Source organism: Echeneis naucrates, chromosome 14, assembly GCF_900963305.1.
Source record: "Echeneis naucrates chromosome 14, fEcheNa1.1, whole genome shotgun sequence".
NCBI lineage: Eukaryota > Metazoa > Chordata > Actinopteri > Carangiformes > Echeneidae > Echeneis > Echeneis naucrates.
In genome coordinates this window covers 18109047-18121471 of record NC_042524.1, presented here as the reverse complement: position 1 = coordinate 18121471, position 12425 = coordinate 18109047, and the positions used below count along the sequence as shown (strand labels likewise).

General features: G+C 38.6%; 1 protein-coding gene across 2 annotated transcripts in view; it reads right to left on the bottom strand.

The window, feature by feature from the left end:
- Nucleotides 1-12425, bottom strand: part of uvrag (UV radiation resistance associated gene) — a 76137-nt gene that overhangs the window by 39017 nt on the left and 24695 nt on the right. For both annotated transcript variants that reach the window (XM_029520003.1, XM_029520004.1), the window contains exons 9-12: nt 11443-11527; nt 9327-9414; nt 8890-8950; nt 6001-6166 (exon numbers count right to left, since the gene is read on the bottom strand). In XM_029520003.1, the coding sequence (XP_029375863.1) occupies nt 6001-6166; nt 8890-8950; nt 9327-9414; nt 11443-11527 (400 nt within the window). The remainder of the gene's footprint in view (nt 1-6000; nt 6167-8889; nt 8951-9326; nt 9415-11442; nt 11528-12425) is intronic.

Here is a 12425-nt window from a genome sequence, read left to right as displayed (position 1 = left end):
TGGCAGCAGAAATTGCAAAAACTCTAAACTGAAATTCCTCCAAATGACTAGATACCACAGAGGTGAAGAAACTATACCTTCTTCTAACTTGGGTGACTTAACTTTCAAACTCCAAATGTTGGAAAACTAAAAAGCCACAGTGTGTATTCCTATAGCGTAAGGCTGTCCTACAGCTTCCCACAGCTTTTTCCCGTCACTGCTGTGCAACCTGAGGCAAGACACGATAGTTTAGGTGTATATCCCACTCTCCCTCTTTGCATATGGTCCATGTTAAGAGACATGAAACTGCTGAAGCCCCGGAACAATAACCTCTTTTCTTGGGGCTCACAGGTTCCTCTCATCTTAAACTGGACTGCCTCCTCTGGCATTCTCATTCACTGCCTCCACGAACACTTTCTTTTCTCACTGAACCTAGCAGTTATGTGTAAATCCCACTTACATCCGTTTTTCCTTTAACCAATGATAGAGAAAGTTTAAAAAAAAATTGCCTCAATACTTTGTGTGAGAGACTATGTGAGGCGGCGCTTACTTTTTAATGGCTGAGTTCTGGTCTCAATCAAACACTGGACATCTGGATTGTATCTCCCTACCTCTCACCCCCATGCAATCAAAAACACTGGAACTGTGCTCTCAATGGGACAAAATGTGTGAGCAACATGTCGTTAGAGTCTGCTGATTTCAGAGAACATCTCTGACAGGGAGGAGGATGATGTGGAGAGCCTAAAAAGACCAAATTGTATTGAGTGCCAAACAGACTAGTCATCTCCCACACTTTCCTTTTAAACATTATTCCAGGGCCAGTTTCAAACTCTGGTGCATGTCGAAGTGCCGAGGGATGACACAGTTCAGACCAACATATGGCAAAATATTAAACAATACAAAATAGGGCAGCCATTATTCCAACCCCCTTCACTCTAGGGCAAGTTGAAAAGGTGAAATATGTTTATATTCATGCCACAAGGAGCGTTTGTAACACTGGAGTCATTGGGAAATTTTCTTTTCTCAAATGCAGCCAGTACATTTATCAATAAATTAGTCTGACTGGATGTTTTATAGTAACTGGAGTATATACTGAAGTCACACTTGGTACAGCAATAGAGCCACAAAACTTAAAAGAATGTGTGGCGAGAAAAAGAGCGCAAGATTTCATCACACTGCAACAGTCAAGTGAAGACAATTACCATCTAGTATGGGCCTACAGTGAAGCATACAACTAAGCTAACATAAGGTTGCTATGTGCATGCCACTATAATTGACTGACTGCTCGCTAATCCTACCACACTTTGAGAAACTGATCCCAAGCCACCTAACTTATCACCACTGGCTGCCTCTTTCCGACACTTTAATCACCCCTTTTTTGTACACGTTTAGAGCCAGCTAGTTGCTTTCCATCTCCCCACACATCATTTTGCTATGCGTCTGCAACCCACTGGGGCCTCAGGGGTCATAAACATGTGAAGCAGGGTTAAAAGTTTGCTAGAGAGTTTGGCCCTACTCAAGGACACCTCAGGGCGCTGCTGATTGTTGTGTCTGTCCTACAGTCACAGGGCCTGCAGGTTTATTTTTTGTTGCTGAACGATGGTATAAATATCCTGAATGGTAGGACTGCAAATGTACGAAGTGGGTCCCAGTGAGTCTCTCCAGCTGTTGTCATAATAAAATCATCCATAAAGTGAAATGGCAATTCATTACAAGTATTGTCTGATAATGTCCCTTTCTCTCACACACTTTCTCCTAGCTGATTTTCCTCATTGACGATGAGGATGTAAAATCAGGACATATTTACACATCACTCTCATCTACCCTGACTGAAGAGAAGCAGTGACATTTTTTTGGATGAAGAGTCAAGCACAAAGTGGCGCTGGTAAATACAGAAGTCGACCTTACACGGTTACAACCATTGTTGGCTGTTCTGTGAGCACAGACGAAATTAGAAACAAGAAACCAGTCAAGACTATATCTCATCTCTTGCCAATTTGAATGATTCTCCATACAGAGCACTCAAAATTCAAAGGCCACCAAGTGTTTTGAAAGTAGAAGAATTTGTTCAGGTTCCAACCTAAACAAACAAAAAAACAAAAAAAAAATCTTGGCAAAACATTTTTTTCCACAGTATTATCATACTGTGAAAAAATATCCCTTCAGAATAAAAAAAAGGAGTGATATGCTGCAGATATCTAAGGGCCATAATGTTAATGGCTGACAAGTACAAGCTTAACTCTGGACTTTAATTCTTTATAGTATAATATATATATTTAATTCTTGCATTTACTGAGGGGCATAGTCGTATTCAAATATGGCTATGAACAACATGATGATTATAAGATTTTCTTCCTCATAACTCCTGCTCTCTCATTTATTGAGGTGGCTCTCACATGTGTGGAATGTCAATATGCGTTTCAGGTGCATATCTGAGCATGTGTGTAATTATATTGAAGCGGGGTTTCAATTCTGACTTGATCCATAGTTACAAGACCATAACACACACAAATAATAATTTTATGACATTGGCTTGTGTTGTAACTACAGTCACAACTTGCACACCAAAGCCCCAGGAGAGATTCTCAGTTTATCATCTGATATGTCAACGTAGTAACTCTTCAGTCGTTAATGGTGTTCAATTCAACAGAAATTATACCATGCTGTGAAAATGGGAAGCAAAGTGGGTGTGATAAAGACACAGACACATAAATGGTTGCACGATTTACAGAGCATCATTACACATTCTCTGAATACCAGAGTAAACTGAAAAAGGGGGAATTTTAGGCTGTTACCATGGAAGAAACAAAACAGCTTCAGAAAAAAAAGCACCTCCTGTGTATGCAGGGTGCATTTGCAAAAACCAGTGTCTATACTAAGGTTTCTCAGCAGCATGGTTGGAACACTCAATCTGAATGTGTCACATTAATTTCTAACTCAGAATCCAGAGGCCAAGCTCAGCTGAAACTGTGCTACTGTCTGTGTCTATGTGTATTGATGCACTAGTGTGTAGCTGCCAGGCGGCATTGCATTCAAATGAAAACTGTAAAAACAACAAGGTTACCACTGCAGAATTTCCTAAGAGGACAAAGGAAACAAACTACACCCGAGGATGTTCAAAAAGGAAAGAATGAGACTGCACCAATTACAAATGAATATTACTGACGAGTTGACTTAAATTTTTCTATTTGAGAACAAGATTTCATCTGTGGGACGGACAAAGTTATTGTGGTTTATATTAATGAGGAAAAAGGAAGAACTGGACACTGCATCTTCAGTTATAGGGTATTGACAAGGAGAGTCAATGAAAATGCTGTTGGATGACAAATTAGATTCCAAATATATAAAACACATTTTGATCTTTTATCCAATCAAATTCAAATCCTCCAGGAATTGATCAGTTTGTCCTTACGGAGAAAATACTGCAGCCACCAGCTGATGGAAGACAGGGCACTGCAGCAGGCTGCAGCTGAGGTGGGTGATGAGTAAATATTTATCACCCCTACATTGTTAACGAAGCAAACTACTATTACACCAGTTATTATCAGTTACTATGCCGGGGCTAATCTAACACAAGCACCAAATCAACCTGAACAAACAGCATCACATTAGGTTAAAATTTACCATTCCTTTCTCTACCAACATTTTAACAACAAGAACAATCCAGAGATATAAAAAATTATAGACATGTTAAATGTTAGCTCTAACAGGTTGTCACAAACTCAAAATATGTCATGAGAAACAACAAACTATCTCACTGAGACACCCCATTTATAGACCGGACATAGACCAGACATTGTCTTAAAGATGTTGTGGTCCAGTGTGAGTTTATGGCTCCTTTGATCATTTCAGTCCTTCACTGGTGATGCCATGAGCTAAAATGCTTAGTTTAGCAAAGCAGTATGAGCCTCTCTAGATTATAGTTCCACACATTCGTGGTACCATTATTTGAGTTTATAATTTGAATTATTTGAATTTATGATCTGTTGAAACCTTAAATATCGAGCCTCAAAGAGAGTAAAAGTATAACAAGGCTGGCAGTTGAATGACTGCCATATTCCTCCTCCCAAAATCGGACAGAGTTACTTGATGTGGCTCCAATGATTTTGGCATATTACTGAAATGCTGCCGGAGCACACTACAGCAACACTTTTCCTCCAACCTAGGGAATTATAGACTATATGTTTTAAATGCAGCTTGCTGGGCCCGTTGTTGCTGATTGGCTGGAAAAGTGTTAAGTTGCCAAGTTCCAGCCACTTTGTATATTTCCAGTTTATTCACATTCTGGACTCTGTGAGAACACCAGATTGTTTTCCAGCACACACGTAACAGACATTTAGTGGGCCATGAAGAGATATTAACTGATACAAAATGTGTATTGGATAAGAATTGCTTACTCCAACTTCAGCGTTGCTTTCATCTTAATCCCCGTCTTTTCCAATGAGTATTCAAATTAAGGAAAGGTTTTAGAGTGACGACTGACATTTTTTGAACAGATGCAACAATGCAAATGTAAGATGGGTAGCCGTTTGCAACACTGAAAGCAGCAGCAGTGAAAAATATTCACTCTGCTTTGAACACACCCATACAACAAAACAGGCAGTATCGAGTGGCACGAGCAGAGTCACAGGGATTTGCTACAAAATGAAAAAGGCAATACGGTATCTGACACCAGAATTCTTTCACGCCACTACTGAATAAATAGAAAACATATTTTAGTGCTACTCAATCCTCCAGTAAAGATTTGAAAGTGTGCAGGGGCAGGTTTGAAGGAGCAGACCAAGGTCTGGGAGAGATCAATGACTGTTAATGTTTTGACACAAAACAAATATGAGTTTATGAGGCATGTTTTTTATATACGTTTTTTGCATTTTGTATTTAATTTTGTTTTATTGAAATCCTACAACAGAGATAATGGAAGGAGACAGGGTTGAACAACACTTGCCCGGCCATGAGGGAAAGGTTGAAAACAAGAATGATGGGTTGCACAATCTCAACGTGCAGAGCACACACTAACAACGCTCTTGTAGTTTCCAGTAGAGTAAAAAACTGTACAGTGAGTTCAGCTATCCAAAGACTCACAGCACTGCAACAGAAAACGTAATTTGGGTACACAATGTTGAATTGTTTTTAAACAGGCATATTTAATAGGATTTTTAAAGGGAGCAATCGAGTGTTGCATAATCTTAGTAGAATGAACAAGAATTCATCCAATACTGATGTGAATGATTATATATTAAACTTGCTCAAAAGATTGAATATGACGTTTTTCCCATAAGGACTAAGATTGTGCAGCCAAAAAAAAAAAAAAAAAAAACATCTTAACTTTAATGTTGTAAAAGATCTTAGTATAAAACAATGTACAGTTAAATTAAATCTGAAAATATTTCATTTTATTTTACTCTAGTTAACTAACTAATAAGATTTACACAAAGCCATTGCTCCATGACTCACCATAATTTTTCAGCCAAAACAATCATCATCACGATTCACTGCACTGCAATTACAATTGATTTTAAGTTTGTTTAAAGGTACTTCACATGATTCAATGATGTTCTGTTCAGTTGCATTTCCCCCATACACACTGTTTATTCTTACTTGTAAAATAGCCCCTAGATTAGAAAAGAAGGGTGGTGCTTTGTTGAGTTATTTGCGGTCCTCACACTAACAGAACTGCATACTTTCTTATATACACACAACAATTTAAGGCATAGACTGCGCACAGCCATGGAAACAGAAAGCTTAATTTCAACATCATTCCATGTGATCAAAATATTTTCAGGAGATTTAACTAATCATACAAGACAGAGCAGCCCAACATCAGCCACAACAGAGTCATTAATAAGAAAAAAACACGTTGGTATGATTTGTCACTAAGTATTACAGGGTAATATTTGTACAGCAAGTTAGATGATGTTGTAACAAACTTATAATTCAGATGTCAAAATTTTTGATGAGAGACGCGTGAATATTTTTAAATGAGATGTTTATATTTCTTTATGATATTGTCAGTGCACTTACTCTCTCTCCTTCTCAGTGAGTCTGTCAGTGATGGTATCCTTGATGGAGGAGCGTGAACCTTTGTGGATCACTGGATATCTAAGAGGGATCTGCAGGAAGCATGAGATCATCAGGACCAGGTGTGCTGTGTAACCCAGGGCAACTGCCACGCTCCCATCATCTTTTGCTGCATAACACAAAATCAGAAAGTGGCTCCAATGAATCACACATTTGCCAAGAGTTTCAATCAGCAGAAAATTGATGTTTTTAAAGGCAATATACGTCATCACCCAACAGGCCTCAAAGCCTGCAATCTAATGCAAATTAAATTCAAATGGCAGAATTTTAATCACCAAGAGTCAGTATGTTATCAAATCAACTTCAAAGCTTTTCCTTTGGAATCTACTTCCCTTACAAAATAAATTGTGTTTACATAAACCATGTTCACATCTTGTGAATCCAAACAAAAATGTATAAACATCCAATCAGAAATAGCTCGGTATCCAAGTATTCACAGGAGGAAGAGCAGCTACATTGATGTGGAAAATGATTCGAAAGTGAAAAAAATTTGGCACAGCAAACATGGTATTCGAAACAATGGCAGTGGGATTCCCAATTTCTTTGAGATATATTCTTGAGAAACTAACGCATCACCTATAAGTATCCCCTCAGAGCCCAAATATTTGGAGGGTAGAAAACTGGATGTCTCTGTGAACATTTTCTGATGAGGAAAGAAACAGCAAAACACCTTGCTTTGAGCACGAGAAATGGTTTCAAGACAGCATGCTAAGTGGTTTCACATTCTCCAACAGCGGGACACTGCTCGAGGCAAAGATATAGTGTCAACGTGGTGGTTTTTATCTCCATGCTTTGAAAAAGAAAAATCGACCACGGCAGGAACCAACGGTGGACCCTCTGTCTCACACAGTGTTTTTCAATGTTAACGTGGAAAACGTGCTTTGTATCCCTGTTTATTCTGCCTTTCCCTCCAAAACAGCTAAGGTGCCTTCAGTAAACCATTTGGATAATGTGGCACACTAACATGAATATTAGGTCAACTAAAGGACTTGCCATAATAACCGACACCTTAGGGTGCAATTGGAGACTGCTGATACTTGTTCAGGCTGAGCTGCAGGCTTAGTGTAAAACATAGATGGGCTTCAGCATCACTGAGCTCCACTTTGACCCCCAATGAGATTAGGACTCCAACAAACTTGCAGCCTGGTCTCTTATGTGGAACATCCTCCCTTTAGGCCTGTCTTAAACTGGCTTTGACACCCATCGAGACAGTTCTGGACTTGAACACTGTCCTCTCTGGGATGGACCTCACACAAATCAGAGCAGGGTTCAGCAATGGGGTAAAATGGGGGGATAAATTCATGCTTCTCCATGCTTTTTACCTGTTCTCTGTACAATGTTTCTACGTATCATACAGGCCTTTGCCAGATGTGTGATGGGCACAACTGTTAGAGAGTGAATATTAATTGAAATTGCATCTCACAAACCGCAAGCCACCCAACCAGGTGGAAGGGCATATTGGGAGTGGGAGTTAGCATTAAATGTATTAGGATGTTCTATGTTAGCCCTCTTTTCTGCTGCCACAGCACATGCTCAGTGGTTTACTCACTGCTGTGTGTCCACCTATGCAGGACTGGCAGGCAGAAGCAGACACAGGTCTCCACCTTATTGTAACAAGTGACGGCTGCAAACACAAACGGGCTAGCTGTCACTTTTGTGAATGTGTGTGCACTCTTAAAAGATGTTAACAGGTGGAGAGTGACAGCAGGGAGCAGAGGTGATTGTGAGGGGTATTTTTCAATATGGGTTCAGAGGCCTGCTTGGTCTTACCAGCTATAAGGAAAGGAGCTTGAGAATGTTGAGTGTTGTTGAATGTTCATTACACTTTAGTGTAGAGTTAGGACCCACCCCAGCTACAATTCATCAAAGAAACTGAGAGGTCATTAAGTCATCAACTTTTTTTTTTTTGGCTGTGACAGCAAATCCCAGTCATCCCATCACATACACCGTGACCCTTACTCTAATCTCACCCTCCCTCTACCTCAAACGATAACAAGCCGTTTTTGCTGTAACTGCCTGCCTTATTCTGTGTTAAGCTTTGATAAGTGGTAGAAGATAGATGGATAAATGAATGAATGAATATTACTCCCTTTTTTTTTTTAAACATACATGTGAAAAAAAAGATTGAATAAATTTTTTTAAGTCATATTTAACCAGCATTTATATCTTTATTTGATAGGGAAAGTGAAGAGAGAGAGGAAATAGAGGCAAGAGAGTGGGAGAGAAATATGGAGTAAATGGTCCAGCTGTACAGAAGTAAAATCTGAACCCTGCTGCTCAGGGCTCAATATGACCATATGGTATGTGCCTTAACCACTTGGCTATTGGGAAACCATAAATTTAATGTCAGAGAAGAAAAATAAATTAAATAAAACAAAAGCAACTGAGCAAAGTTCATACATGTGCCCCATAATTTCCAACACTGTCTTTTCTCATAGAAAACACTGCGGGTCAGCAATTTCATCTCACATATTTGAAGAAAGACATGATGTCATGAGGGTAATTTTGATTTTGAATGTATAGAACGTGCCTGAGAAAAGAAGGGTGTCAACCTTTCCCGGGTAGTAAAATTAAACTGGCTCACAATTGATGATATAATTATGTCATTATCTCTTTTATGCGTTCAAATTATATAGCAATAATTATATGCTGTAATTTCCATCTACAGTGGCCAAAATAATGATCTCATAGACATTGTATCTATGAGATCATTTGCCTTCAAATAGTAAATTGTTTAATTACATTAGAGAAAAATAAAATTTGTTCTGCTCCTTCACCATTACTTAACCTTGCGTAACCATGAAAACCACAAGTATCCACATGATGAATTACCTTGAAAGTCTTCAGAGTTTGGCAGCTTCACTCCACAGATGACAAAATCTGACTGATTGGTCTGTGAATTTAAACGAGAGCTTTCATATTAGAGATGATCAGGCAGCAGAAACATAGATAGACATGATGAAAACTGGTGACTCAGAAGCTCATTTTAAATCATTCAGCCATTAGTGAGTGTTCTCAGCACTGAAGGTGTTCATTTTGTTTGCCAAAATTATGGAAAAATGAATAACTATAATGTCAGAGAAATTAAACACATATGTAAAGATTTTAGATGATCTGTTCTGACATTTAGAATCAAACATAATTTCTGAATAAAAATGGTGCTGTTGCACACCTTACTTTACAAACCGTTGCTTTATGAAAGCCTTGGTTGTATAAGCGGGTAATTCAGTTTACCTGTCAACAATGAGGTAGCATACGGTCCAACTCACCACATCAATAGGATAAATGTATGAAAGCTCAGAGAGGAGCTGACGACAGCGGAAGGTGAGCTGGGCATTGGACTTGAGAAACTGTTCCCTGCAGAAACAAAGACCAGACACAAGGACAACACAATGAGACAAAAGCAGCTGCTCAGAGTAGGGGGCACGGGAGGCAACTGAGGGAGTAGCGAGAAGGATTATGTGGCAGAGGAGGGAACAGTAGAACTCATCTAGACCTGCACTGTGGGTTTCTGTAAGAGACAAAGGTAACAAAGTTCGTGAAGATATGAAAGATTAATGATGAACACAGCACACAGTTTATGTATGCAGTGCAGTGGAAGGTAATAGTGGGTTAATGTCTCTAAGCTTAATCTGTTTACTGCCAAATTACAAGCAATTTTAAATCCATATCAGAGAAGCTTCAGTTAGCTCTGCTGAGTCCACCAGCTCCAGACTATCATCACCTTATCTAAACAGGCTTGAGACACTTAGCATTTTATGGCCTGAGAAAGCAGAATAAGTCTCAGTGTTTGGCCTTGTAGTTTTCCCTGCAAACTGAGGTTTAACTTGAGTGAGGTTTCTCTATGCTAGAATGACAATGTGTTTCTGTGGAGTAAAATGCTCTCCACTTAGAAGACATGTAGTGTTATTCATTTGAGATAAGGAATAAAACATGCAAAAAGCATCTTGACATTTTTTTGTTGCTGATAAAGCAATTACCAGTCCTGTGACCAGAACAGATGAAGCAAGTTTTAAAATACTAACATATACAGCCTGAAAGATTTTAAGAATTTTATTTATTTTTAGCCTGAAAATAATACATTTTCTAACTTTCCCTGTTTGTCATTAAAACTCAACGTTCAAATTCAGTGGTATTTTAGAAATTTCCGATAGAACCTCTGCACTGTATTTTCATCATGTCAAATTGTCTTCCAAAATTATGCATGTCCCTATAGCATTAAACTGCATCAGTGAGAAACCTGTGTCAACCTGCAAATACTAATTTGAAAGGTTGAGGCTGTACTAGAGTCAAATGGTAACAACTGAAATACAAGGAACACAAATACATCATGTGGAAAGAAAATGTAAAATGTTAAAGTTAATGCACTGTGGTAAAACTAACAACAATTCAAACAGTACCTGTCCCTGCTAACCTGACTAGCTATTGTGGGGGTATGTTGTGTGAGATGCAAGAGAGAGACTTTCTTGTTGGTGGTCCTGGACAACAATTACACCTCTACTTGTAAAAGTTCTTCCTTTCATGAAGATAAAGACATTTTGGGGTAGAATGGTGACTGAATGTAATGCATCTTCCCATCTACGGTCCTTGCCTTTGGCATGAATTTCCTGTGTCTTTTTATGTGGTTAACAGTCTCTTACCAGTAGCCTTCCCTGTCTGTGGCTGCAGAATATGAGTGAGAAAAAAGACAGATGGTATGATAATTTGACCTGAAAAAAACTGTCCTGCAAGCTCTGCCATTTCAATTTTTTTTTTATTATTATTTGTACAAACATACAATTGTAATATATTATTCTGGAATAAGTAATTACAAATTTAAAGTAACAAGGACAGTTCACATAAGCCAAAGGAATACACTATTTCTTTCTGTAGAGACCAAAGGGGGAAGTAATGCCAAATGAAGTATTTCATGTTGCAGGCACAGACAGGCATGACCTTTTCCTTGAAAAAAGTAAGGTAAAATAAAACAAAACATTTCCATGAAAAAATAAATAAATAAAATTCAAGATACTTCCATGGACTGGATGTTTAGCAGATGTACAACTGTCCGTACTAATTTCCTGTTTGCAGGGTCTCTTGGCCCTGGGGCCCTGGTTTACCTTCTCTTGCTGCTAGGCACTTATCAGATAAACAAAGCTTGGCACCCTCTGTAGACATCTCACAGTGGGCCAAGACAAGCACAGTTCAATAGGGTTTTTAGCCCAATGTGCATATTTGGAGAACACATAAATAGGAAAAGCCAGCCGCAAAAACATCCCCTTGTTCGGAGAGAGCAAGGTGGGAGGCAGGGGGCAGGGTGTAATCTCGTCAAGGGAGATAAATGCAATGAAGAAGTTTGTTTGCTGTGCTAAAAATCACGCAACAGCTAATGACAGGTTCACATACCTCTTGGCGGTGCATTCCTTTTGCAGCTTGGTTAAGGATTCTTTTTCCTCCTTCAGACAGTCATGCTGAGCGGAGAATGCTTCTTCTGACAGACAGAAAGGAAAAAAAAGGTGGAAATTATCAGGTGTGTGTTCTGATCTGGTACATCCGAACAGCCAGGTGAGCATATGTTTTGCTGGCTGCCTTCCACTGTTAAAATTTGAGAAAGATCAAACAGCTCTTTTGATCAGTCCAAAGCCATTTCCTTTTGACACCACATAAAACTAAAGAACATATGTATTCAAATTACAGGATTTGTCAGACTTTAAATACAGAGCTGAGCAAGGTAAGACAGTGATGATGCAGCTTGTGGCAATTAGGTAACCGCACTGTTGGCAAGCTCACAATAACTCTGTGTTACTATGAGAAAAATTGTGAGGAAGAAGTGAAGTATAATTTAGAACTGTAACAGAATATGTCTGTAATCTGTGTTCATACAGCTTCACATATGGTGGACAGACAGGCAAATATATCAGAAACATGACTTGTGGTTCTGCACAATTCTAAGACGTTTCACTATTCAACAAAATCTATTGAACATGAACCGTTAAAATGTATTTGGTGATATTGTATTAAGTCTCAGTATGATGGATTTTGTTTTGCAGAAAATATTACAAACAACCTCCCTTAAAAGTAATATATAGACAATCATTCATAAACCATATGTATGTTACATATGTTTTACTACAGTCTACATTTCACAGAATAAACAGAACAGATAATGTTTAATTATTATTTGCTCCACTTTTGGTGGAATAAGAAAAAGGTAAAAGGTATTTGGACAATTCTATGTGGGCTGTGATGATTGTTAAAAAAATTTGGGTTATAAAGCTTAACAACGGCTTAGATTATCATTGCATCCAACTACCAGGTCCTACATCTTAAGGACTGTTGCTGTAGTATCAGATGGTCATGCAGAGAACACAGAGCTCTTCGTGCCAAAA